General features: G+C 41.8%; 2 protein-coding genes across 3 annotated transcripts in view; one reads left to right on the top strand and one right to left on the bottom strand.

Annotated features, from left to right (window-relative positions):
• LOC146709508 (uncharacterized) lies at nucleotides 1-8753 on the top strand. Its single transcript, XM_085457941.1, has 15 exons — nucleotides 1-64; nucleotides 345-417; nucleotides 1213-1411; nucleotides 1545-1711; nucleotides 1789-1902; nucleotides 2098-2184; nucleotides 2276-3088; nucleotides 4904-4990; nucleotides 5175-5237; nucleotides 5728-5944; nucleotides 6076-6221; nucleotides 6310-6396; nucleotides 6486-7649; nucleotides 7775-7992; nucleotides 8098-8753. Exons 2-15 carry the CDS (start codon nucleotides 367-369, stop codon nucleotides 8165-8167), a joined length of 3483 nt encoding a protein of 1160 aa, XP_085314067.1. The 5' UTR covers nucleotides 1-64; nucleotides 345-366; the 3' UTR covers nucleotides 8168-8753.
• LOC146709506 (low-density lipoprotein receptor-related protein 1-like) overlaps nucleotides 8550-22931 on the bottom strand; it is a 99997-nt gene continuing 85615 nt past the window's right edge. Inside the window, exons 55-90 of one of the 2 annotated variants that reach the window (XM_085456496.1) lie at nucleotides 22638-22825; nucleotides 22344-22527; nucleotides 22168-22253; nucleotides 21956-22075; nucleotides 21586-21773; nucleotides 20634-20839; nucleotides 20361-20549; nucleotides 20103-20251; nucleotides 19918-20011; nucleotides 19705-19821; nucleotides 19487-19606; nucleotides 18792-18914; nucleotides 18262-18387; nucleotides 18060-18176; nucleotides 17285-17391; nucleotides 17063-17195; nucleotides 16830-16952; nucleotides 16596-16718; nucleotides 16264-16401; nucleotides 16047-16184; nucleotides 15834-15953; nucleotides 15283-15554; nucleotides 14978-15159; nucleotides 14758-14864; nucleotides 14525-14644; nucleotides 14240-14416; nucleotides 13973-14113; nucleotides 13692-13865; nucleotides 13341-13502; nucleotides 13014-13197; nucleotides 12813-12920; nucleotides 12568-12638; nucleotides 12384-12477; nucleotides 12191-12229; nucleotides 11325-11469; nucleotides 8550-10460 (exon numbers count right to left, since the gene is read on the bottom strand). In XM_085456496.1, coding sequence (XP_085312622.1) covers nucleotides 10320-10460; nucleotides 11325-11469; nucleotides 12191-12229; nucleotides 12384-12477; nucleotides 12568-12638; nucleotides 12813-12920; nucleotides 13014-13197; nucleotides 13341-13502; nucleotides 13692-13865; nucleotides 13973-14113; nucleotides 14240-14416; nucleotides 14525-14644; nucleotides 14758-14864; nucleotides 14978-15159; nucleotides 15283-15554; nucleotides 15834-15953; nucleotides 16047-16184; nucleotides 16264-16401; nucleotides 16596-16718; nucleotides 16830-16952; nucleotides 17063-17195; nucleotides 17285-17391; nucleotides 18060-18176; nucleotides 18262-18387; nucleotides 18792-18914; nucleotides 19487-19606; nucleotides 19705-19821; nucleotides 19918-20011; nucleotides 20103-20251; nucleotides 20361-20549; nucleotides 20634-20839; nucleotides 21586-21773; nucleotides 21956-22075; nucleotides 22168-22253; nucleotides 22344-22527; nucleotides 22638-22825 — 5006 coding nt within the window. In that variant the 3' untranslated portion in view covers nucleotides 8550-10319. The remainder of the gene's footprint in view (nucleotides 10461-11324; nucleotides 11470-12190; nucleotides 12230-12383; nucleotides 12478-12567; nucleotides 12639-12812; nucleotides 12921-13013; nucleotides 13198-13340; nucleotides 13503-13691; nucleotides 13866-13972; nucleotides 14114-14239; nucleotides 14417-14524; nucleotides 14645-14757; nucleotides 14865-14977; nucleotides 15160-15282; nucleotides 15555-15833; nucleotides 15954-16046; nucleotides 16185-16263; nucleotides 16402-16595; nucleotides 16719-16829; nucleotides 16953-17062; nucleotides 17196-17284; nucleotides 17392-18059; nucleotides 18177-18261; nucleotides 18388-18791; nucleotides 18915-19486; nucleotides 19607-19704; nucleotides 19822-19917; nucleotides 20012-20102; nucleotides 20252-20360; nucleotides 20550-20633; nucleotides 20840-21585; nucleotides 21774-21955; nucleotides 22076-22167; nucleotides 22254-22343; nucleotides 22528-22637; nucleotides 22826-22931) is intronic. The other variant, XM_085456497.1, reaches the window with a different exon arrangement.

Below are 22931 nucleotides of genomic sequence, written 5' to 3'. Positions count from 1 at the left end.
TGACTGTTGTGAAGGTTTCACTTTCATTTATAAGGAAAAAACAGTTTAAAGTAGCGAAGCAGGGGTAAGTCTAATATGCAGAAACGTCGTATTTTCTAGCTATATTTCTGTTCACATGCACAAAACGTGTAATATAACATTGTGGTTGTTGAAGGTTTGGCTATAATTCAAGACGTAAGAAAACAGTAAAGTGGAGTGTAACCGAGAGTGTAGCTCTGTAGACTGGGTGGAGAACGACGTTATTAATGGAAACGGTTTTTATATAAAATCACCAAATACAGAATTGCTGGTTGTTTGAGTGCAACACGCTGTTGTTATGTCGTCTGTGTTTGGTGTGTTTTAAGGAAGAAGCTCAAAATCTTGAACATGGCCAGTGCAGAGCCCATGGAGGTCGACAAACCTGACGACACGAGACAAGTATGTAAACTAACACTGAATCAGAATAAAGTAATTTGTTACAGGAACTTTGGTGTTAATGCAGTCATTAAATATCCACAGTGCTTATCTCCAGTTGGAGACTTACATTTTTTTTAAAGTGCACTTTTGAGGCCACGGTTTGCTTTTATACTTGAAAAGCGTTTCATTTTGGTGATTTTGTGTGCTTATGCTTAATGTGTTCCGGGTTTGTTTTTGTTTTTTTTCGTATTCTTGTAAAGATTATATGAAAGTGAAAGTACTGAGACTACAAGGTCAGCATAATCTTAGCTTATCAACTCTGGAGGTTCAGGAAATACTGAAAGATTGTGTAAAGCTGTTCAGTGTGGCTGTTGTCATGAGTGAAATTTTTTGTAAGGTTTCAAAGTGCCACTAGATGGAATACAAAGCTTCAGCTTTGTATTGTAAGAGTTGTGAGACTGAAGAAGTCAACAGTGTGTGAAGATGATCAGCGTTACTGTGATCATCAGTGAGAACATTGTAAATATCTAAGGCTTCAAGGTGACATCAATGTGACAAATGTGAAAATATGAAAAGTGGCTAGCGTCACACTATTCATTCATAAGTACAATAGTTAAGGAACCCTAAGTTTGAAAACCTTAGTTTGGACCAAAAAGAAAACAAGCTTTAGTCTTGTCTATAATACTAAAGAATGGAATTCTTAAAAGATATTTTTCAACAATTAAAAAAATATATACACATATTTAAATAAATGTAATTTTGGATGAATATCATAGGCTTGCATATTTTTATTGTGTGTGTGTTTTTTTATTACAGGATCAAGATGAAGCACACATTGTTCTCTCAATAAAGTGGATAAAGTCTGATGATGAGCTACAAAAAGGGAAGAGGCTAGAGACTCGTCTAGAAAAAATGCTTCAGACTTGGTTTAACAAATGCAAACATAAGGTGGACTGCTCAGTGGAAAGGATGTTAAAAGATGGGCATGTTGTGATAAAGACTAAACCAGTTCCAGGTGCAGTAAAGTCCTACATAATCATCTGATTACTTTACTATCTGTATAACTTCTCCAATAAAAACATTTATTTTTAATAAATTCTGTATAATTATATTGATTTTTTTAATCCAATTTGTCTCTGTCTTTTAAGTCCTGACTGAGCTTCAGAAACTGAGTAAACAAACACTAACTGGGAAGGATGGAAATTCAGTCACCATAACATCCATCAGTCTGACACTGCCATCTCCAGAGCTCGATGCACAAGTACCAGAGGATGCTTCAATGAACATTCCCCCATCTGTGCCATATCCACAAATTGTATGTAAAAGGTAGTAAATCATTAAAAACAAATATAAATGAATGCTGTTGGATTAAACGATGTACTGTATTTGTAGGATCAAGTTCAACTGGGAAAGCAAAGTAACGCAGGTTCAGCAGATGGAGAACAAACAGGTGTTCCAGAGGATGCTTCGACAAACCATCCTCCATTTGTGCCAGCTCCACAAACTGTATGCACTGTGTAGTAAATCATTTAAAAATATACACACACACATAGGCATATATATATATATATATATATATACACACGTGTGTGTGTGTGTGTGTGTGTGTGTGTGTGTGTGTGTGTGTGTGTGTGCGCGTCCGTGCGTGCGTGCGTACGTGGATGCTGTTGAACTGAATGAAGTACTTTATTTTTTTAACAGGCGCACATTCAACCAGGAAAGCAGAGTAACACAGGGTCTACAGCTGAAAAAGATAGTGGCATTTCCCCAAAGTCAGAGCCACAAACGGTATGTACTGTGTGATTAATCATAAAAAATGGAAAAATGTGATCTTTAACAAATGAACATGATGATGATGATGATTATTATTATTTACCAGGACCAAGTTCAGGTGGGGAAACAGAGTAGCACAGTTTCCGCAGGTGAAGAGATGCACTCTTGTTCCGTCCCAGTGGCTCCTTTCTGGTATGTGAACCACATGTACGAAAAGGAAATCAAACATATAGAGAAAAAGAACGGAGTTAAAATCATGGCAGATGTGAAGGTGAGATTTGAAGAAGACCAAAAACATGGGAGACCAGACAATGCTCTCGATGAGTTTGCAAACCTCGTCCAGAAAAGCTTAGCTGAATCCTGTGGCTCAGTTATTCCTCTCAAGTTCATAGATCCAGATCAGTGGGGCGATGCACTGAAAACAATCCAGGAAAAAGAAAACAAGCTTTTGGTTACTCTGACCTCTGAAACAATGACTGTACGTGGGCCAACACAAAGTCAAGAGGCCATGAAAAAGTTATTAAATGCAGATACAGAGCAGAAAAAAAGCATAGATACTTCTCATGAAGAGAATGAAAGAGAGACTCAAGACACATCACTGAAGATTGACATGACCACCAAAGACCATCTCATGCATATGGGACTAACGATGGAGGAGAGCTACTGGAAGGTGATGATTACCTCTTACAGTAAGAAGGTAGCAAAGATCAAAGATAAGTTTAATGTGGACCTGAAAGAATCAGACATTGGTCAAGGCAAAGTCAATGTCAAAGCTGTATACAAGAAAGATGAAGGAAATGCCTCCATGGAGAGCCATGCTATGAAAGAGCTTTTCCATTTGTATCAGAAAACTGCCATGTCTCCCATGAACTTCTCCCAGTCCAATGCTGGAATGTGGGGTTTCTCATGGCTATGGCAGTAAACTCAGTCTACTGTTTAATGTCTTGTGTTATTTGCATGCTTACAGTAGAATCTTTATATAATTTTATCATGTTATCATGTATCTTTGTATTGTTTCTCTGAAACCTTTGCAAAATATCAGGCTGAACAATGTTTGCTGAAAAATGGAAACATAAAATAAACAATTTTTTCATGTTTGTTTTTGTATGAAATGACTTTGCCTTTATTTTGTTTCTTCCTGCTTTTTAAAGGAACCACCCATGCTGTTTATTCGATTTCCTGTACATATACTAAATAAATAATAAATAAGATTTATTTCATTTAATTATAATTGAAAAGAACGGGGGGCATTTTTAAGGCTGAGACTACGGTGTTCATGTTGGCATATTGCAGTGTTTGTTGCAGTGTTTGTTCTCCCTCTACACTAATGACTGCACCTCCAAGAACTCGGCTGTTAATCACCTGAAGTTTGCAGGCGACACCACCGTCATTGGCCTCATTCAGGATGGTGATGAGTCTGCATACCGGCAAGTTGAGCGCCTGGTACTCTGGTGCAGTCAGCACAATCTGGAGCTGAACATGCTTGAGACTGTAGAGATGACAGTGGACTTCAGGAGACATCCCTCAACACTTCCTCCCCTCACCATATCAGGCAGCCCGGTGTCTACTGTGGAGATCTTCAAGTTCCTGGGTACAACCATCTCCCAGGACCTGAAGTGGGAGACCAACATCAACTCCATCCTCAAAAAGACCCAGCAGAGGATGTACTTCCGGACTTTTTGACCTACTGCCCTCTGGCAGACGGTACAGAAGCCTGCAGACCAGGACCACCCGACACAGGAAGAGTTTCTTTCCCCTCGCCATCTCCCTCCTAAACAGTTGTCACACTGCTCCCACTGCCAGACTGCAACTGCACCTTATGTACATTCTGTGATATTCATTTCACTTAATCTCATTTCTGTCATCCTGTATTTTATGTATATAAGATTTAGATTGGTTATTTATGGTTGGTTTTGTATTGTGTTGCTTACACTGTTGAGATTTATTTATACTGCTGTGCTTGAGAGTCACCATCTACCGGAACCAAATTCCTTGTGTGTGTGTGGATATACATGGCCAATAAACGCGATTCTGATTCTGATTTAAAAAAAAAAAACAGAAAACACAGCACCACAAATTAAGTGGAAAAATGATTAGTATTAGGGAAATATTAGCAGAAAATGTACTTAAGCTACATTTTTCAGTGGATTTTGGCTCATAAATTTAACCTTGGCTTATAATTAATAACTATATCTGAGATATCAAGGAAACAGCTTATATGTCACCTAAAGAACATTTCTGTCCTTTTCATGCAGTGAAGAAGGATTTAGTTTCCACAGTCAGCTGAGCTAACAGACCTCCAGCCAACACGCTGCTGGAAATGACAGAGGTGCACTTGCGTGTGGAGGGTGACGCAGCTCCTTATTGCGGAGCTGCAAGCTTTCGCTTTCGTTTATACGGAAGTACCAGTGTTTAAAGTAGCGAGACAAGGGTAAGTCGTATGCGCAGTAAAGTAATATTTTCAAGATATATTTCTGTTCAGATACACATAACGTGTGAGATAACTTTGTGGCGGTTACAGGTTTGATTAAAATGTAAGACATAAGGAAACTTAAAGTGGAGTGTAACCGAGAGTGTAGCTCTGCAGGCTAGGTGGAGAGCGATGTTAGCTAATTTATGGAAACGGTTTTATAAAAAATCGCCAAATAGAGAATTGCTGGTTGTTGGGGTGCAACACACTGTTATTATGTCGTCTGAGTTTGGTGTGTTTTGAAGGAAGAAGATCAAAATCTGAAACATGGCCACTGGACAGTCCGTGGACGAGCCCGAGCCCATGGATGTCGACAGTTTTGACAGCGACAAACCTGACGACATGAGCCAAGTACGTAAACTAACACCGAATCAGAATAAAAGAAAATTGTTACAGGGACACTGGTGTTAATGCAGTCATTAAATATCCAGAGTTTTATCATCAGTAGGAGTAATTTATTTCTTGTTTTAAATTTTACTTTTTTACACCACACTTTGTTTTTTATGCACCTAAAAGCCTTTCTTCATTATTATAGGTGAATAATTCTGCTGTGAGTAAAAGCCAGCAACCTTCAACACCTAGCCACCCACCTGCTGCAGTAAGTGTTTTGGGGAGTTTGCCTGCATGCGCCTAAGTGCACAATAACACGTAACACATTCCAGCTTTTGTCTGTCTTCTTATAAAGAGTATGTGAAAGTGAGATCAAAAATACAATCTCAGCTGGTGTGCTCTGGAGGTTCAGGAAATACATCATGAGCAGAATGTGTAAAGCTGCTTAGTGTAGCTGTTGTCACCACTGGAAAAACTTGTAATAACATGTAAACTGTAACTGTGATCATTAGTGATAACATTTGTAAAGTTCTAAGGCTGCAAGGTGACATTAATGTGGCAAATGTAAAAAATATGACATTTAGCTAACCTCAAACTATTTATCTGCATTATAATAAAAAAAGAGAAGTTTTAAAGATGGGTAAATATTTCAACAATGATAAAAAAAAGCATTTTAAATAAAGGTGTTTTCAGCTGAATCTCAAAGGGTTACACAGTCTTCCAGTGTTTTATTATTTGTTTGTTTTATTTTGTCACAGGATGGAGATGAAGCTCACATTGTTCTCTCAGTGAAGTGGATCTCAGTGAAGTGGGTCTCAGTGGAGCCTGATGATGAACTAAAAGTTAAGAGGCTAGAGTCTCGTCTACAGAAAATGCTTCAGTCTTGGATCAACAAACACAAAACTATGATGGAATGCTCAGTGAAAAGGACCTTAGATAATGGGCATGTTGTGATAAGCATTAAACCAGCTGCAGGTGCAGTAAAGTCCTACATAATTATCTGATTAAATTCCCATCTTTATAACTTTTTCAGTAATAAAAATATTTTGACTTCATTCTGTATATATATTGGTTTTAACATATAATCAATTTCCTGTTTTTTTAAGCCGTGAATGAACTTAAAAAACTTAGTGAAGAAACACTAAGTAAGGATGAAAATTCAGTCTTGATAACATCCGTCAGTCAGCTATATCCACAGCTTGATAGACAAGTACTAGAGGATGCTTCAGTGAACCTGCCAGAGCCACAAACTGTAAGTACTATGTAGTATATCTTTAAAAAAAAAAAAAAAATTACTATATGCTATTGAATTAAATGATGTACTGGGTTTTTTTTTAAAGCAGCAAGTTCAACTGGAGAAAAAGAGTAAAGCAGGTTCTACAGCTGGAGAAAAGATGTGCGCTTCTTTCATACAAGAGCCACAACATGTATGTAGTATGTCATTAATCAAAAAAGTTAATATTAAAATAAAAAATGTTTTAATAAATTAGCATAATGATTTTTATTTTTAAACCAGGACCAAGTTCAGGCGGGGAAACAGAGTAGCACAGTTTCTGCAGGTGAAGAGATGTGCACTTGTTCTGTCCCAGTGGCTCCTTTCTGGTATGTGAACCACATGTACGAAAAGGAAATCAAACATATAGAGAAAAACAATGGAGTTAAAATAAAGGCAGACGTTAAGGTGACATTTGAAGTAGATAGAAAACATGGGAACCCAGACAATGCGCTCAAGGAGTTTGAAAACCTTTTCCAGAACAGCTTTGTTGAATCCAATGGCTCAGTTATTCCTCTCAAGTTCATAGATCCAGATCAGTGGAGTAACGCATTGAAAACCATCCAGGAAAAAGAAGACAAGCTTTTGGTTACTTTGACCTCTAAAACAATGACTGTACGTGGGCCAGCACATAGTCAAGATGTTTTCAGTAAGTTGTTAAATGCAGATACAGAGCAGAAAAGAAACACAGATGCTTCTCATGAATTTCGAAAGACATCACTGAAGATTGACATGACCACCAAAGACGATTTCCCACATGCAGGACTGATCATCGAGAAGACCTTTTGGATGACTATCTATGATAATAAGCAAGTAGCAAGGATCAAAGATAAGTTTAATGTGGAATTGAAAGAATATGACATTGGTCATGGCAAAGTCAATGTCAAAGCTTGCTACCAGAAAGAAGGAGGAAATGCCTCAATGGAGAGCCACGCTCTAAGAGCACTTCTCTGTCTATACCAGAAGTTTGTTGCATCCCCCAAGAGTTCATTCCAGTTCCATGGTGCTACTGGATTCAGTGGCACACCCATTTCTCAGTCAGAGGGTCCCCCCAATGAGCGTATGTTGAATGGCCAATCAGAAAAAACGAAGCACAACACTGACCCACCAATTGACAGTGGGACAACAGCAGGTGACCAAAAGGACGAAAGGTGTCCTATATGTTTGGATAAATTCGAAAATAAGAAACAGCTCAAGTGCAAACATGAATTTTGTAAAGACTGCCTGAGACGAGCGCAGGAAGCGAATGGGCCCATCTGTCCTATATGCAGAGTCGTCTTTGGTAAGATAGTCGGAGACCAACCAGATGGAAGAATGTCACACCATATACTCACATTTCCCCTCCCTGGATACTCAGACTGTGGCACCATAATGATCAGCTATGAGATTCCAAGTGGAACACAGACGGTAAGTGACAATTTTATCTGAGTGCCTATGTCCCTGTTTAAAAAATAAAACATGATTGTGTTTTCATTTTGTGGTTGTATGTATATATTTTTCTAATATTGTTTACTTTCCATTCGTCTTTCTAGGAAAAACATCCCAATCCTGGACAGCGCTTCCATGGTATTGGTAGAACAGCATATCTTCCAGACAACAAAGAGGGCAATGAAGTGCTGCGACTGCTGAAAAAAGCTTTTGACCAGAAGCTCATTTTTACTGTTGGTACATCCAGAACAACTGGACTGGACGGCCAAGTGACCTGGAATGACATTCACCACAAAACATCCACATCTGGAGGACCAGATTGGTAGGGTAACCAATTTCCTTACTAGCGTTTTGATATATGTTTTCTTTCACAGTTTACTCTAATAAAATACTACATGTTAACCTTGGATATGTTCTGTTTCCACAGCTTTGGGTATCCTGACCCTGAGTACCTGAGCAGAGTCAAAGAAGAGTTAAAGGCCAAAGGCATTGAGTGAAGACTTTGATACAAAGTGCAGGTGGATTAGATCTCAAAGAGGCTAAAAACAAGATGACTCTTTAAACAGACACTGAAATTCAAACACTCTGTTTTGCTCTCTTTTCTCTGTTAATTCTTCAAATGATCAGTAGGGGTTAGAATTTACTTTTTTCATTAGCCACATATATTATCTTCAAATATTGGGTGATTACATTTTTTTGTTGATTGTCAAAATTTTCATCATGTAACAATATAAAATGTAGATTTGCATAAACAGGTTTATATAATCTCAGGTCTACAGTGCTGATGGTCTGAGTTGCTGTTAATAAATGATTAAATCCTCCACACTGAATTCCTCCTTTTATCAGGACCGGTTGTGAACAAAACACAGAACACTGTGGCTTGTTTTCTGTACAATTTTTAAAATTTTATTTATAACAATATCTGTTATTTAGTTTGTAAAGTACTCCAGCAAAAATTAAACATTATTCTCTTTTCAGAAGAAAGTCTGCGCCTCCATGCATTGTGTACTATAAAAGCTATGTGTCATTTTTCATTTTAAAAAACCAAGGACTAATCAAAACAAAAGTCTGGAAATGCACATATGATTTAGCAAAAATGTCCTTTCGGTAAAATGATTGTACTTCTCTCTCAATTAAAGACAAAACATACACGACGGCATAAAATAACACTGGCTTGACAGGTAAGCAAAATAAAAACTTGTTATTGTAGTTACACTGAAGACTTGTGTTACTTTTCACATGCATTAAGATATGGCTGACACATTTCTGACAGAAGCAGCATTTTGGGACAGAGGCTGAGCGTAAGGACGTGTCAGAGCAACCAGAATGGTAGCATTAGCAGCAGCAGGGCATAGAGAAGAGATGGGGAAGGGCTGAAGAAAGAAAACAGAGAAACGCTAAGGATCAAATGAAAATAATGCACTTAAGACAGAGTCATTACACAACTGTGAACATACAGACTTTGATCCTCTGAAGGCAAATTTACTCACAAAGCCAGATGGATGCTACCTGGTCTTTACAGAACAAAAACCAGGGCTGGAGAAGCAGAACACACATAGAAAAGAAATCTTTCCTTCCTTACATTTGACCATAATTGCAGCCTCTACAGGAAGACCAGAAAACAGACGCTAAATAGTGCAAACATGACACTATCTATAAGTCTTCTATCAAAAAAGCCCCCGCCATTGTTAGCCAGCTGTTTTCTGGGCATGTACACACAGCCAGCTACCCACCCATTAAAGTATCACCCCATCTATTGCTTTACATCCGTAATCTCCATCCATCACTCTGCCTGGAATGTTTAACCCATAACCACCTTCCACGTTCTTCATATAACTGCACAATCACGCACCAACAAGCCTCTTTATCCTTTCTCCACAGCAACACATCAGCTCCAGCTGTTACACAAAGTGATAAAAACAAACATTTTCTTTACATCTTAAGGTATAAAGCCTACAGTATACACTATACCGTAAAATGTGATATTCTGTGCAAGGAAGACCACACAATCATTTTATGAACATTGTTCTCTGAGAAAGAAAGAAAAATACGTGGAAATACTGTAGTTGCCATCTGGTATTGACATTTTACATGTGCTATACACAAACGGTGCTATCACAAATCTGTCTCACACATTCTTGCCAAGAAGCTCGACAAGATGACAAATGTACCGATTTCAAAAACTTTGAGTTTTTGCCTTTTCCCGCTCAAAGTCGACACAAACAACAGACAGTTGGCACTGGTGAAATGGAACAATGTTTTTGTCTTTTCTATACAATTCATACAAAAATAAAAAATTAAAATTGCTCCAATGATAGCATTTCTTTTTTTTTTTCTTATGATTTCCATGTTTCCATTTCATTTTGCACAGAGGTAGTGGCTATTTAGGTAAAGGGTAAGGGACGAAGTGGAAATTAAAAATCTCTCATAGAAAATGTTATTTGTTTTTGACCAGAGGAATCTCAAAAGAACAAAATATAATACTGCAATCACATACAAAAGTAGTCCTTCATTTTTGTACATTTTATACAGTGTTCACATGGTTTATCAATTTTCTCTCACACTTTTTATTGATTTTTTTTTGTTCAATTTTTCTTTAAAAGGCAAGAATGGGGGGGTGTTTGGAATAGCGTGATCCGGCACCAAGGTCTATGCCAGTGGGTCCACAAGGGGCTCCTCATCTCCACGGGATAGCAACTCCTTCTTCTCATCTGTGCTGGCCAGAGAGTTGCGGCTGTTGTGAGCTCCCATATACAGAGTGGCATAAACTGGGTTGGTGAAGTTAGTGGGCTGGAAGGAAGAAAAATGATCCATCACATCATGTTTAAAACACTGAAGTTTAGCATCACGAATATACAGTGCTGTGCAAAAGTCTTCAGTCATTCCAATTTTTTTTTATATTTTGCAAGATAAATGTGGAATAGATGCTGGATTTATTGTGCAAACATACATGGAAATGCAGTATAACCAGCTTTATTCTTCAACATACCCTGAACTCTCTTAGGCAAGCTTCTTCTTCTTGTAGGACATTCAAAGCTCGCTTCCATACACACTGATGACAATTTGAATCAAAAAACTGAAAATTTGGATTAATCGCTTCACCTGCATCTCTCAGGTCCTGTGTCAGGTCTTTGCTGAACCTTTCTTGTTTCTTAATTACATGACCTGCTGTTCATCAAGTGTTTTTAAGGACACACTGCACATCATGATGAGAGATGCCAATTTTTTGGGCTAATAGCTTTTTTGGGAATCGCCTTGTTGGTGCAACAATACTATTTTAAGCTTGTCTGTGCTGTCTGATGATGATGTTTGCGACAGTCTGCAAATAACAAAGTGGCTAAAGATAAAACTGGTTCTTTGCTAAGTTGCTTGTTATGTGTAAACAGAAAACTGCTTCATCACTTGAGTTACGCACCTTTTTTAAACCCTTCAATGATTAATAGGTTGGCGTTAAGTGGCTTAACAAACAAGAAAGCATCCCTCTGAAAATAGTCAGGTACAAGGACTGGACTGAAAATACTAACTATTAAACTATTACTCAGGACATTTTTTTTTAAAATAAAAACTGCATTATAATAGTCTGGCAACTTGCAAGAACACTATAAAGAAATGAAGAGTGACTGAAGTTTTGCACACGTCTATATTTTTCTCTACCTTGTCTGGGTCCAGAGTGAAGTCTGCATCTAGCAGCTCCCCAGCATCGTCATCAGGCTCGCCCTCATAGATCTTGTAAGCAGGGTTTCCAATCTCAACATTCATTGCCCCATTGGTCATCCTTTGGTGCTGGAAGCCCTTGGCCCTATACAAAATGACAAGGAGAGCAGTCATAATTTCATCTTTTGTTCAAGAGTAGAGCTGCCTGAAGAGTGCAAGCAGGGACACAGCCACATTACGACGGGAGGGGAGAGGCATTGCATGACTCTCACCACCATCCAGGCTAAGCCACAGCACAAGGACCAACACAAACCCAGCATTCATGTACAGGAGGTAATGTCAGATCCAGACATACTGGACCTGGATATCTTCCCAGACCCCCAATAAATCCACAATCATTCCTCTAAAATACGAATGAAGTATCCATGGCTAAGTAAATGCTGGATTTTGGGAAGTTGCATTTTCCAGTCAGAGCTTGGAACAATGCTACTGGACTCTCCATGTCTCGCTACAAGAGACACTACCACAGCTCAAACCACAACACAGTACATTATGGCACAATATGATGGACAACAATATGAAAGACCTACAGCACTGGCTAACACACAGACAGATCTATTCATTTAATCTTTTCAATAGATCTGCCCTGGAGCCCTGCTTTGAAAGAGAATAACTACACAGGACGGACACTGTAGGAGCGGGATGACCTACAGCCTCAATGACCATCAGAAAAAAATGGCACAACACTAAGGACCAAACACAGCACAGGAACTCATGGTTAAGGGAGAGGCAGGGAAAGAGAGAGCCTCAGAATGAAGAACTGAAAGAGGGCATGGAGAGAAAAGTGTAACCCTGGCAGCCGTTACCGCAAGCGTCTGGAGCCGGTTTTTCCGGGCCGGCTAGACCTGAGGAGCAGAAGAGATGTCATTACAGAGGAGGAGGGTAAAAGTGCAGATCGAAGAACGGAAAGGAGGAAGAAAAGGGGGAAGAAAAAAGGAAACAAAAAAACAAAAAGAAGAGGTCAAAGTAAATCAAAGTTTTGAATGTCGTGTTACTCACCCTCTCATCCTTCTCCTGTACCAGAACAACGCTCCTGCAGCCAGGAGGATCAGCAGCAACAGCATCAGCACTGCAATCAGTATGGAGACTGTGCCTGCACACAAAGAATTAAAAACAAACAGCCTCATCAAACAAAACTCAAGAAACCTCTGTTATCAACGTCACAGTGGAAGAGCTGACTCACGTCCGCCTGAACCTGAAGCATCACTACTGGCCACAGACTCACAGCGATGCCCTTCCCAGCCAGGTGAACATCTACACACGAACACAGACACCAATACAAGATGACACAATAAAAAATATGTAATCTATGCAGTATTATAATGACAGAGATATATGCAAACAGAAATATTCATGCACACTATGAAACAATGCAAAGGATTTAACCAAGACTGATAGACAACAAATATGAATGAATGCACTCCTCACATGCACTTTGGAAGGCGAGTATTGGAGTCTATAGAGCACTGGCCATTTGCACAGTACTCGTTCGTATCGCACGTGTAACAGCTGGGCTGGACTCGGCCATCTGTGCAGCTATGGAAAAAAAAGAAATTGAGCAAAATGTGACAGCTTCACGCATTTATGTTTCTTTTCCGTTAATCTGAGGCAAATTATAAGTGCTCTTACCGACAGGTGAAGTTCACCACCGATGTCAAAGTATTGCTGCGGACGCACTCGCCATCCCGACAGTAGTGACACCTGTCAATCTCACATGTGCTACCGGTGTACTGGGGCTGGCAGCGGCACAGTTTGGTGCCGCTTTCGCTCTCCAGACACGTTCCTGCGTTCAGACAATGGGCTTCGCAGGTTCCTGCACACACGGGCGCACACAAATAACGTAGGTGCATTAATTCCTGGCCACATCATAAAGGCTCATTTCAACTGTTCTTTTTCTTTATTTCAGTTTTAACAGTTTGAAACTTGTCGCGTCACACAGACAACGCAAACACTCACTGTACTGGCACTGGTCGCCAAGGAAGCCAGAGGGGCAGTTACAAGTTGGCTGGTTTCCAGCGCTGACCGTACAATTGCCTTTATTCCGGCAGTAATTCTTACAAGTGTGCAGGTTACAATTTGGTCCTGTGAAGCCTGTCAGGCAACGACAGGTAGGAGAGCCTGTGGGAGGACAGATACATGAAGAGAAATGAAGGGAAGGATGGGTGGAGAATGGAGAAAAGTGTGCAATATTTTACTGGGCCAACAGAACCATGAAGGTAGCCTATAAAGCAATATTTTAACCCAGCTGTTAACTGCAATATCGGGCATTATAAATATAGCAAAGTAAGCTACGTTTTCATATCTAACCTGTAGGGGAAGGTGTGCATGTGCCTCCATTCTTGCAGTAGTCCCTGCATTGGTCAATCTCACATCGATCTCCTCCATAATTAGGCTGGCAGCGGCACTTGGGCTGCTTGTGGGCATTTAGGAAACAGCTGCCGCCGTTCATACACTGGATTAAGCAGGGACCGCTAGGAGGAGCTGTAGGCGACAAAATCCTTCAGTAGCATGCATATACATACATATACAAGGCAGTGCCTGCGTACATTCTGTGTATGCGAGTGTGTACTTTCTGTCTGTGGACTCACAGATAGGAGACAGCGTGGGAGTAGGAAGCTCTACACATGTGCCGTTGTCCAGCGTACGTCCGTTGGGACAAGTGCACACAGGTCCGCTGGGGCTTAGCAGGCACAGCCACTCGCATTTCTTCCTGTCGCAGGGATTAGTCACTGATAGAAAGAGAGCGTGAGAACAAGAATTAAAAATGGGGGCGACAGCTGCTTCAGTGCACTAACTGATTAAACACTGCTGCTGCTGTTTGAACTTTTGCTCTTTTCTTTTTTCCTCACACTCACTTTCAGGTTGTTTGTAACGGTGATACAGGGCGATATCTGTGGCGTGATTTATTCCGGTTGTCAGGTTCTCGATGGGGCCTTTGCCAAATTTGTTCGTCCGGAAGACGTAATTGTTGATGTAGGTGACGCCATAGATGTAGTCCTCAAACACATCGATGCTGAAGGGCTGATGGAGCTCTGAGTGGAAACAAAGGTGTAATTGGAACGGATTCCTGACTAATAAAGACGGATCGATCAGCAGTGATTACAAGAGGAGCTGTAGAATGCAAATAGATGCCACGCAACTGTTTTTAATGCTGTTTACAGCCACGATGGCGTCACTGCCGTTCAGCTTCACGCTGCAAATCACTGAGAGTTTAGCGTCAGCCCAGTACAGACGCTCGTTAAAGTAGTCCACCGCCAGGCCTATGCACACACAGTAAATTAGAGAAAGTTTAAAAGAGGAAATACTCAAACTTGATACTAACTGCAGGCAAGATGAAAAGAAAGTGTTGCTTTTGTATAGCTGTGTGGTTTACCGGTTGGCCATTGAATGTTTTCTTCAACCAGAGTCTCTCTCATGGTTCCATCCATAGCAGCTGTTTCAATCTTGGGGTGGTTGCCCCAGTCGGCCCAGTACATTTTCCTAATGAATGAAAAGTAATTTCTCTGATGTCAACACAATTAAAACACAGTGTGCATTCCTCAAACTCCTTTCTCCGATATGACTGCATATTACGCCTCCCACAAACCACTTACCCTCTCTGGGGGTCAACTACAATTGCATGAGGCTCATCAATCATGCCTGAGATCAGGGTTTTGCGGTGGCGTCCTCCACTTATCTGGGCCACCTCGATCACATCTCTACCAGAGTCAGTCCAGTACAAGTTCCCTGCCACCCAGTCCACAGCGATGCCCCGGGGCATTTTCAGATCAGGAATCTGAAAACAAACAAGAAATTGAGACTGCAACAAGAATCTATAAAACTGGACAAATATTCTTTCTTTGTTTATGCCAGATTTCTGTAAGCACGCAGCAAGAACACACAAGAAACACAAAGTTACCTCAAGGCTGGTGATCCTGGAGTCACTCTGGCGTCGGTCGCGGTTGTTGTTGCTGTTGGGGGACGAGGAGGAAGAAGGCAAATCGTAGGAAGAAATGCGTCCCGTGTGCCAGTTGGTCCAGTAAATGCGATTCGTCTTCACGTGCAGGTCCATGGCATCAATGCGCACGTTGGCATCACCCTGGAAGATCTGCTCATAGTGCCAGTTTGGCATGGAAGGGTCCAGGCTGCGGATTTCATTGTCATCAGCGATGTAGAGGACTTGTCTCTGAGCTGGTGATGAAGAGCAAAGTGAGTTCTGGTATAGGAAGGCATTGAAATAAACACAAAGAATGTACAGTGTGTATATAGAAGCTACTTTCTGCTTCTCCCTTGCCACAAGGGGTCGCCACGGCGAGTAACTCTGCATATTTGATGTGGCAGTTTTACATTTCCTGATGCAACCCCAAATGGGATTTGTGTCTCTGGCTGGAATCGAACCAGCAACCTTGCTTGTCAATCAAAACAACAAACGAACCCAAAACATTGCTGGATTAGGTTAGAAGTACTTACTATCAGCTTTGCATGTGTCATTGATTCTGCTGAAGTACTTGTGGCAGCTGCACTTGTAGGAACCCTTAGTGTTGTTGCAGATGTGGGAACACACTCCGAACTCCTTGCACTCGTTCTTATCTGTGAAACACCCCAAAAACCACATGACACACAACGCAAACACAAAACGCCTTAGAGTTGTAAAAAGACACATGAAAAATGAAGCCAGGGTACCTTGACATCTGTTACGTCCACTGGATGTGAAGCCAGGTTTGCAGGAGCAGAAAGAGTCGGTGCCGTTGACCACGCAGTGAGCTTCATCTCCATCTCCACACACCGTCCTATTACTGTGACAGTCATTCAGTACTGTGTCTGCGGGAAAGGAAACGGGCAGCAGGCGGTCAGAGGGTGAACACTGCCAATGTGACAAATTCACTGTGGCCCAACATACCTTTCTTACTGCAGTTGACTTCATCAGAGCCATAGTCCTCACAGTCGTTGAAGTAGTTGCAGCGCAGAACTGAGCTGATGCAACGGCCGTTCGAGCACCCGAACTCGTCCTTTTGGCACGCTGGTTTGGAGGTACTCCCTTTTGGAAGAGAACAAGGGTCACAGAGAAGTTATTTTTAACATGTTACATGTGAAAAATTAACCATAACAAAAGTCTTACATCCAATTGCAAAACAATACGCAACTTTTATCTGACGTTACAGTAAGTTACTAAAACCCTGCCCTCCTTATCAATCCAATAATAAATACTCATTTTCAAAAAAACACACTTACAGCAGTTGAGTTCGTCACTGTTGTCCCCACAGTTGTTCACACCATCGCACCGTTTTGATACAGGTAGACAGACACGGTCGTTATGGCACCGGAACTGTCTTGTGGGTGGACACTGGAATTTAACTGAAGGACCAAAGGAGAAAAAGCATTAAGGAACAGGAAAACCTCTATAAGAGCAGGCTATCAAATGGTCTTCTGTAATTCTAGCAATGTGAGGAATGCACTGGTTCTCACCACACTGTTCTGGGTTCTCATCAGAGTTGTCTCCACAGTCATCCTCACCATCACACGTCCAGCCCAGTGGTTTACAAAGGGTGTTGTTGCACTGGAACTCATCCTGGGGGCAGTGTCTACCAGCTGAAACAAAGCGGCGAGCGCTCAGTTATCATCGGTCTTAGATGCTGATATTTTAAGAATTAGCTTTGTTAGAAATATCCAGTGGTGGTACGATGACGCATGCTTCTTACCGCCGCTGTCACAGCTCTCTTCGTCACTGCCATCCATGCAATCGGGATCTTCATCGCAGCGCCAGCGGAGGGGAATGCAGTGGCCGTTTTTACATTGGAACTGATCTCTGTCACATTTCACATCACAGCCATTCTGAAAAGAAAACAAATGAATTGCTTTCATTATAGCACGTCAGATTTTAAACCAAAAAGTTCCATCAGAAGTTAAAATGTGAGCGATACCTCATCTGAGCCATCAGCGCAGTCGTGGTCCCCGTCACACTTCCAGCGCCCTGCAATGCAACGCCCGTTTGTGCAGGAAAACTCGCTCTCGGAGCACTGGCGAGGCACTGAGGACACAGGGACAAGCGCTCAGAATGGGTGTGAGCATGATTAAGGAGCAAGGAGAGTCGAAGCAAGGAGCAAGGAGAGGTGTAAGGAAAGGAAAATAGAAGAGAAAAGGCGGGAATAGAGCAGACTGAAAAAAACAACACAAGAAGCTCTGTTGAGAGCCGGACGTACGTGGATAAAATAAGTCAGATAGTTCATATCACAGGGTTGGCTCGGTGGGTACAGAATCGGGCATGTGTAACACGGGAGCTAAAAGAGCTACGGGGGTTTAAAAATAAACAAATAAAATGGAAAAAAAAAATACTGGCAGGACTAAAAGAAAAGCCGGGGGCACACAAAGGGCTGGGTAACTGGTGATAACACCTACCTCTGGCTCACAGCAACTGGCCAGTGTAAAATGCAAAACAGACATGAGATGATGTGAACGTGAGATGTGCAAATGGCCGTAAAGCCATCTAACTTAAAAACAAATTAAATCTCAACCATGCGTGTATAAATATAAGACACAAACGCAGAGTGACAAGCGAAACCCTGCTCACCACTAAAACCCACTCTAATGGAACAGATTACTTAACAATTATATTACAAATCACTGTGCGTCGAGGGTGGGTGAGAGTGTTAGTGGGCGCCGTCCCATCCAAAAGTAAGAAAAGCTGGGGTGACCTACCACACTTGTCTTCATCTGAGTTATCACCGCAATCATTGTCGTAGTCGCATTGCCAGCGGCCAGGCACGCAGCGGTTGTTTTTACAGCGGAACTGGTAAGGCTCACACGTCCGCTCATCTGTACAAAATACATATTTAGCACAAGTTTCCCCTCATCGCCAGCATCTTTTATCTTTATTCACCTTCCAAAACTCTTTCCTTACCACACTCCTCCTTGGGTTCATCCGACGCGTCCCCGCAGTCATCCTCTCCGTCACACTTCCATCGTGCCGGGATGCAGCGGCCCGAGTCCTTGCAGCGGAACTCATCCACACCGCATGTCATCTGAGCTGCAACAGAGGAGACTGACTGGATTAGACCCTCAAAAGTAGATATGGGACTTTACAGGCTTACTCCCTCCTAACGGATAAACAGGTCATGCCTCCTTTACTGATGCTGTAAAAAGAATTGCCTGGGTTTTAATCAGCTTCAAACTCGACAATAAAAGGGTGAACGACGACATGATAAAAGTCTAGATGCAGCTCTGTTTCACTCCGTAGTTTTAAATTTCTCTTTTAAACTCCAGCGCAATATTCTCCACATCCAGATTTCCTCTGGTGCTGACATTCACAGCGTCTCATTAGTATAATTGGTCAGATTCTATTACTGAGCCATTTCATTTCGATGCGGAGGAGACGCTCTTCATAAGCAGAGCAATTGTTTTGGTGTTGTAATAAAAAGAAAGATGTCTTACTGCAGTTGGCAGGCTCATCAGATCCATCCACGCAGTCGTTGTCCCTGTCACACACCCACACCCGTGGGATGCAGCGCTTCGTGATGGTACACTGGAACTGGTTGGGGGCGCACGTTACCTCCGCTGCATATGAGGCAAACAGATGGGCCCATTTACTTCATCACACTACATAAAGACAAGCTGCTCTCCATTTGAAGAATTCACATGTTAAAAAGCTGCAGTGTTTGGGTTCTGCTACCGGCTCCTTCAAACTGCAAACACGGAGATCCTGCTATAAAGGTGCTAAAATGCTCATTTTGACCTCTGGATACTACAACTGAACAGTTCATGTAATCTCTCTCTAGGGAAAATGAAATGTCCTTAGCAAATGCCATCCCAATTACATTATGCAACATAATTTGGCCCAAGGGCTTCGTTGCTAAAGGAAAGGTCAAAAAGGACAGAGATCCTCCGGGGAGGGACACAGCGTTTAGCAATTTCCCATCTGCTTAATAGTATAGTGGCCTAAGTGAGACAAAAGAAGGACGGTTATGGCCTCTCTGCAATCAGATTGGTTCATCCTCTGGGGACAAATTTGCTACAAGTGACGGAGACAGCTTGCTCCGAACCAAAGTGTTTAAGATAAAAAGGCAGTCACACCGTAGTGAACAGGAAAGGGAGACACTAAGAAAATAGCAGAGGAACTAATGACTTACGGCAGTCTTTCTCATCCTCTCCGTCTCCACAGTTGTCCTGCCCATTGCAGCGGAAGATGCCAGGGATACATCGACTGGGGTGGGAACATTTAAACTGACTTGGCAGGCACACGTGGATGTCTGAAAAACCCCCAAACAAATACAATAAATAGTGATTACATGGGATAAAGACTGTCAGTTCTAATTTAGACTTTCTAGATATGTGTAGGTGTTTGTACCACAGTTGGCTTCATCAGAGTTATCCTGGCAGTCATTGTCTCCGTCACAGATGTAGGCCGGGTTAGTACAGATGCCCGTACCACACTGGAACTGGCCTGGTCTGCACCTAAACTCAGCTACAGGGAGAATACGTGGCGCATTATTAACCAGCATAATCAAAACGTCAGCCTACAACAGTAATGTGTCACGACTGCTACGGTCGGATCACTCACGACAGTCTGCGGGCTCATCTGAGTGGTCACCACAGTCATCTTCAGTGTCACACTTCCACCAGAATGGGATGCATTTGTCGTTTTTACAAACAAACTGAAGGAAAAGAAGAAAAACAGATGATTTTTTTAAATATCTGGTATTGTGATGTGTCATCATGTTTTAATACAGGCAGATATGCTTTTACCTGACTGGCGGTGCAGTTGGACAAGCAGTGTTTGCCATCGGCTGCTAGGTAAAAGTTGGTGGGGCAAGCGCACTTGTAACCGCCTCCAGGAGAGAGCAAGCACAGGTTACTGCAGCCTCCATTGTTTGTCTGGCACGGGTGGCCTTCCACTGAAGAGGAGAGACATGTTAACAAGGAGAACACAGAGCAAATCAGACAGAACCAGAGCACAGATGAAGATTAACATGTGGTTGTTAATGACGGGTATCTTTGTCCTACCATCAGGTTGGCGATATGGGTGGTAAATGTGGATGTCCATGGGTCTGTGTAAGGTGCTGATCAGCATGGTCTTGGTGGTCCCCAGAGTCTTGTGAGCTCTGTTGATGGACTTTGTTTCCCAGTCTGTCCAGTAGATGTACTCCTCAAATAAAGTCATGGCAAAGATGTGGGGAATATCCTGGGCCAGAACTACAACGTGCAAGCATAAAGACGGAGAATTTAGCCACAAAATCAACACCTGAAGTTGCTCTTGTGCGTTTATGTGTATGTTACCTATATGTCTGCTTGTTCCATCCAGGCTAGCAAACGCAATGTAGTCCTCCCGAGCGTCAGCCCAGTAAATGCGGTCATTAATAAAGTCCAGAGTTAGACCATTGGGCCAGGTGATCTTATCCTCCACAATGACGCTCCTGTTGGTGCCATCCATCCCAATCCTCCCTATGTGGGGGTTGTCACCCCAGTCAGACCAGTACAAGTACCTGTGAAGGATATTTATAAAGTTTACTGATTAATAGCAAATCTGAATTTAACATTTACAAGGTTCAAGATGTCCTAGACATTCAACCTTCTTATTTTGTCAACCTTTGATATTTTGTCTGACAATTATGCGCTGACCATCAAAAATGGTTAATGTCTGAAGACACTGAAAAATACTTCATTTCTATGGATTAAAATTCACAACTAAAAAGATGGAAAACATTTCTGTGAGCTTTTACAGCAGCTGACTGGTTAAACTAGATACAAATTTTCACTGAAAACAGGAAGACTATCTTACTAGAGAGTAAGAATGAGAAATGTATTAAAATTGTGCTTTTTAAGGCAAGAGACCAGTGACAAAGTGCTCTACAGGAGTTTCATCAAACAAGATCAGGATGGAACACACATGAATCTAGTAAGCGAGCTTTATCAAGCTTACATTTTTTTAAATGTTACTAATTGTAGGAATTGTACAAAACATTTTTGAAAAGAAATCTTATTTTGCCTGCAGTTCTCCAAAGCACCACAAGAGGTATTATTACCCTGTTTGAGAAAAACTGATTTAGAGTCTCATGTTCATTTCACCTCATGTAACCTACAGATGTAGGTTACTGACTACAACAGATATTGGTAAAGTGAGCCCTTCACTTCAAACAGAAACCTAAAAATTCTTCTTCCAAAAAGAAAAAGAAAAAAAAAAAACCTCCTCTGTTAGCACTTTAGGAACATTTTGCAGTGTCACTCGTACCCGTAGCGTACATCCACAGCCAGAGCGCGAGGCTCCCTCAAGCCGTTGTTGACCAGAACTGTTCGATAAGCTCCATTCAGCTTCGACACCTCAATAGTATCCCGTCCTTTATCACACCAGTACAGGTTTCCTCCCACCCAGTCGACTGCCAGGCCGTCTGGGTTGCTGAGTGATGTGCGGTGAAGAACCTGACAAATGAGCAGGCAGTTTTTATTTTCTGAAACTAAAAGCGTGTCTTTGGCTTTCACTGCACATCCAATGTACACACACACACGAACACATTCATCATTTTGAATATAGTTTACATTTCTAGCATTTATTAGCAGCACATTTTATTTCTCTTCCTCTGCCAAGACGCTTCTATGCTGACCTGAACATTGCTGCCATTGATGTGCATGCGTCGAATCATGCTGCCCTGGGTGGTCACATCTGTCCAATAAATCATCTGCTGGCGATAGTCGAAGTCTAGAGCGACAGCATTGTTCAAGCCCTGTCAAGGCATGGGAACTGCATTAGTCTGTTGTGTAGATAAACTCCAGCACTTTCCAATCACATCAGCAGGACTGAAACTGCAGGGCTCACCTGTTTGATTAAGGTGTAGTTAGAGCCGTCCAAGTTGAGCTTTCTCAGGTAATAGCGGTTGGCAAAGATGAGGAAGGGTTCTTCATCTGCAAGGAGTGAAGAGAGGATATGACAAATTATGAGAGGCTTTCCCTTAAACACATCCCTGAATGCTAATAATCTGTCACATTTCTTACCAGAAGTGGATTTGCATATTGTGGGGTTCTCGGGGCTAAGCTGGAAACCCTCCACACACAGACAGTGGAAGCTGCCGTGCGTGTTGATGCACCGCTGCGTGCACGGGTAAGTGGTCGTGCATTCATCTATGTCAATACAAGTCTTCCTGTCATCTTTCAGATGAAAGCCGGGATGGCATCTGCACTGTGGGGGAGCAAAGCACAGAGCAGGTAAAGCAGCAGTCCGTGCAATTTTTTTTTTTTACACATCCATTACTTAAGAACTCAAGTCCTAATTTCATGCTGTTCACTTACCTTAAACCCTATTTTCAGGTCTTCACAGAGCTGGGAGCAGCCACTCAGTTTGCTGTTCAGGCACTCGTTAATGAAGCAGTTGAGCTCATCAGAGCCGTCGCCACAGTCGTCTTTATGGTCGCAGAGCAACGTCTCGTTCACGCAGTTTCCATTATTGCAGATGTACGCGGTGTCGTTGCACTTCTTCTCTGTTCCGCAAAGTGAAGCAATGAAATGAGAAACAAATGAAGAGAAAATGTCAGCCGGCGTAGCTGATATAAAAGCCTCAGGATTAATTTCAGTCGCAAACGCTGA

The sequence above is a fragment of the Copadichromis virginalis genome, linkage group LG5 (genome assembly GCF_057382275.1).
Source record: "Copadichromis virginalis isolate Kocher_CV1m ecotype Utaka linkage group LG5, C_Virginalis_male_GT1.1, whole genome shotgun sequence".
NCBI classification, from domain to species: Eukaryota; Metazoa; Chordata; class Actinopteri; order Cichliformes; family Cichlidae; genus Copadichromis; species Copadichromis virginalis.
The sequence above is the reverse complement of the archived record's forward strand: the minus strand, read 5'-3'. Positions and strand labels throughout refer to the sequence as shown.

What these genes read in the sequence shown, in the direction of transcription:
- LOC146709508 (XM_085457941.1), top strand. Translation starts at nt 367, where the DNA reads ATGGCCAGTGCAGAGCCCATGGAGGTCGACAAACCTGACGACACGAGA. An exon ending in AAAGACTAAACCAGTTCCAG is followed by an intron (nt 1,412 to 1,544) that starts GTGCAGTAAAGT and finishes CTGTCTTTTAAG; the next exon opens with TCCTGACTGAGCTTCAGAAA. An exon ending in ACCTGCCAGAGCCACAAACT is followed by an intron (nt 6,222 to 6,309) that starts GTAAGTACTATG and finishes TTTTTTTTAAAG; the next exon opens with CAGCAAGTTCAACTGGAGAA.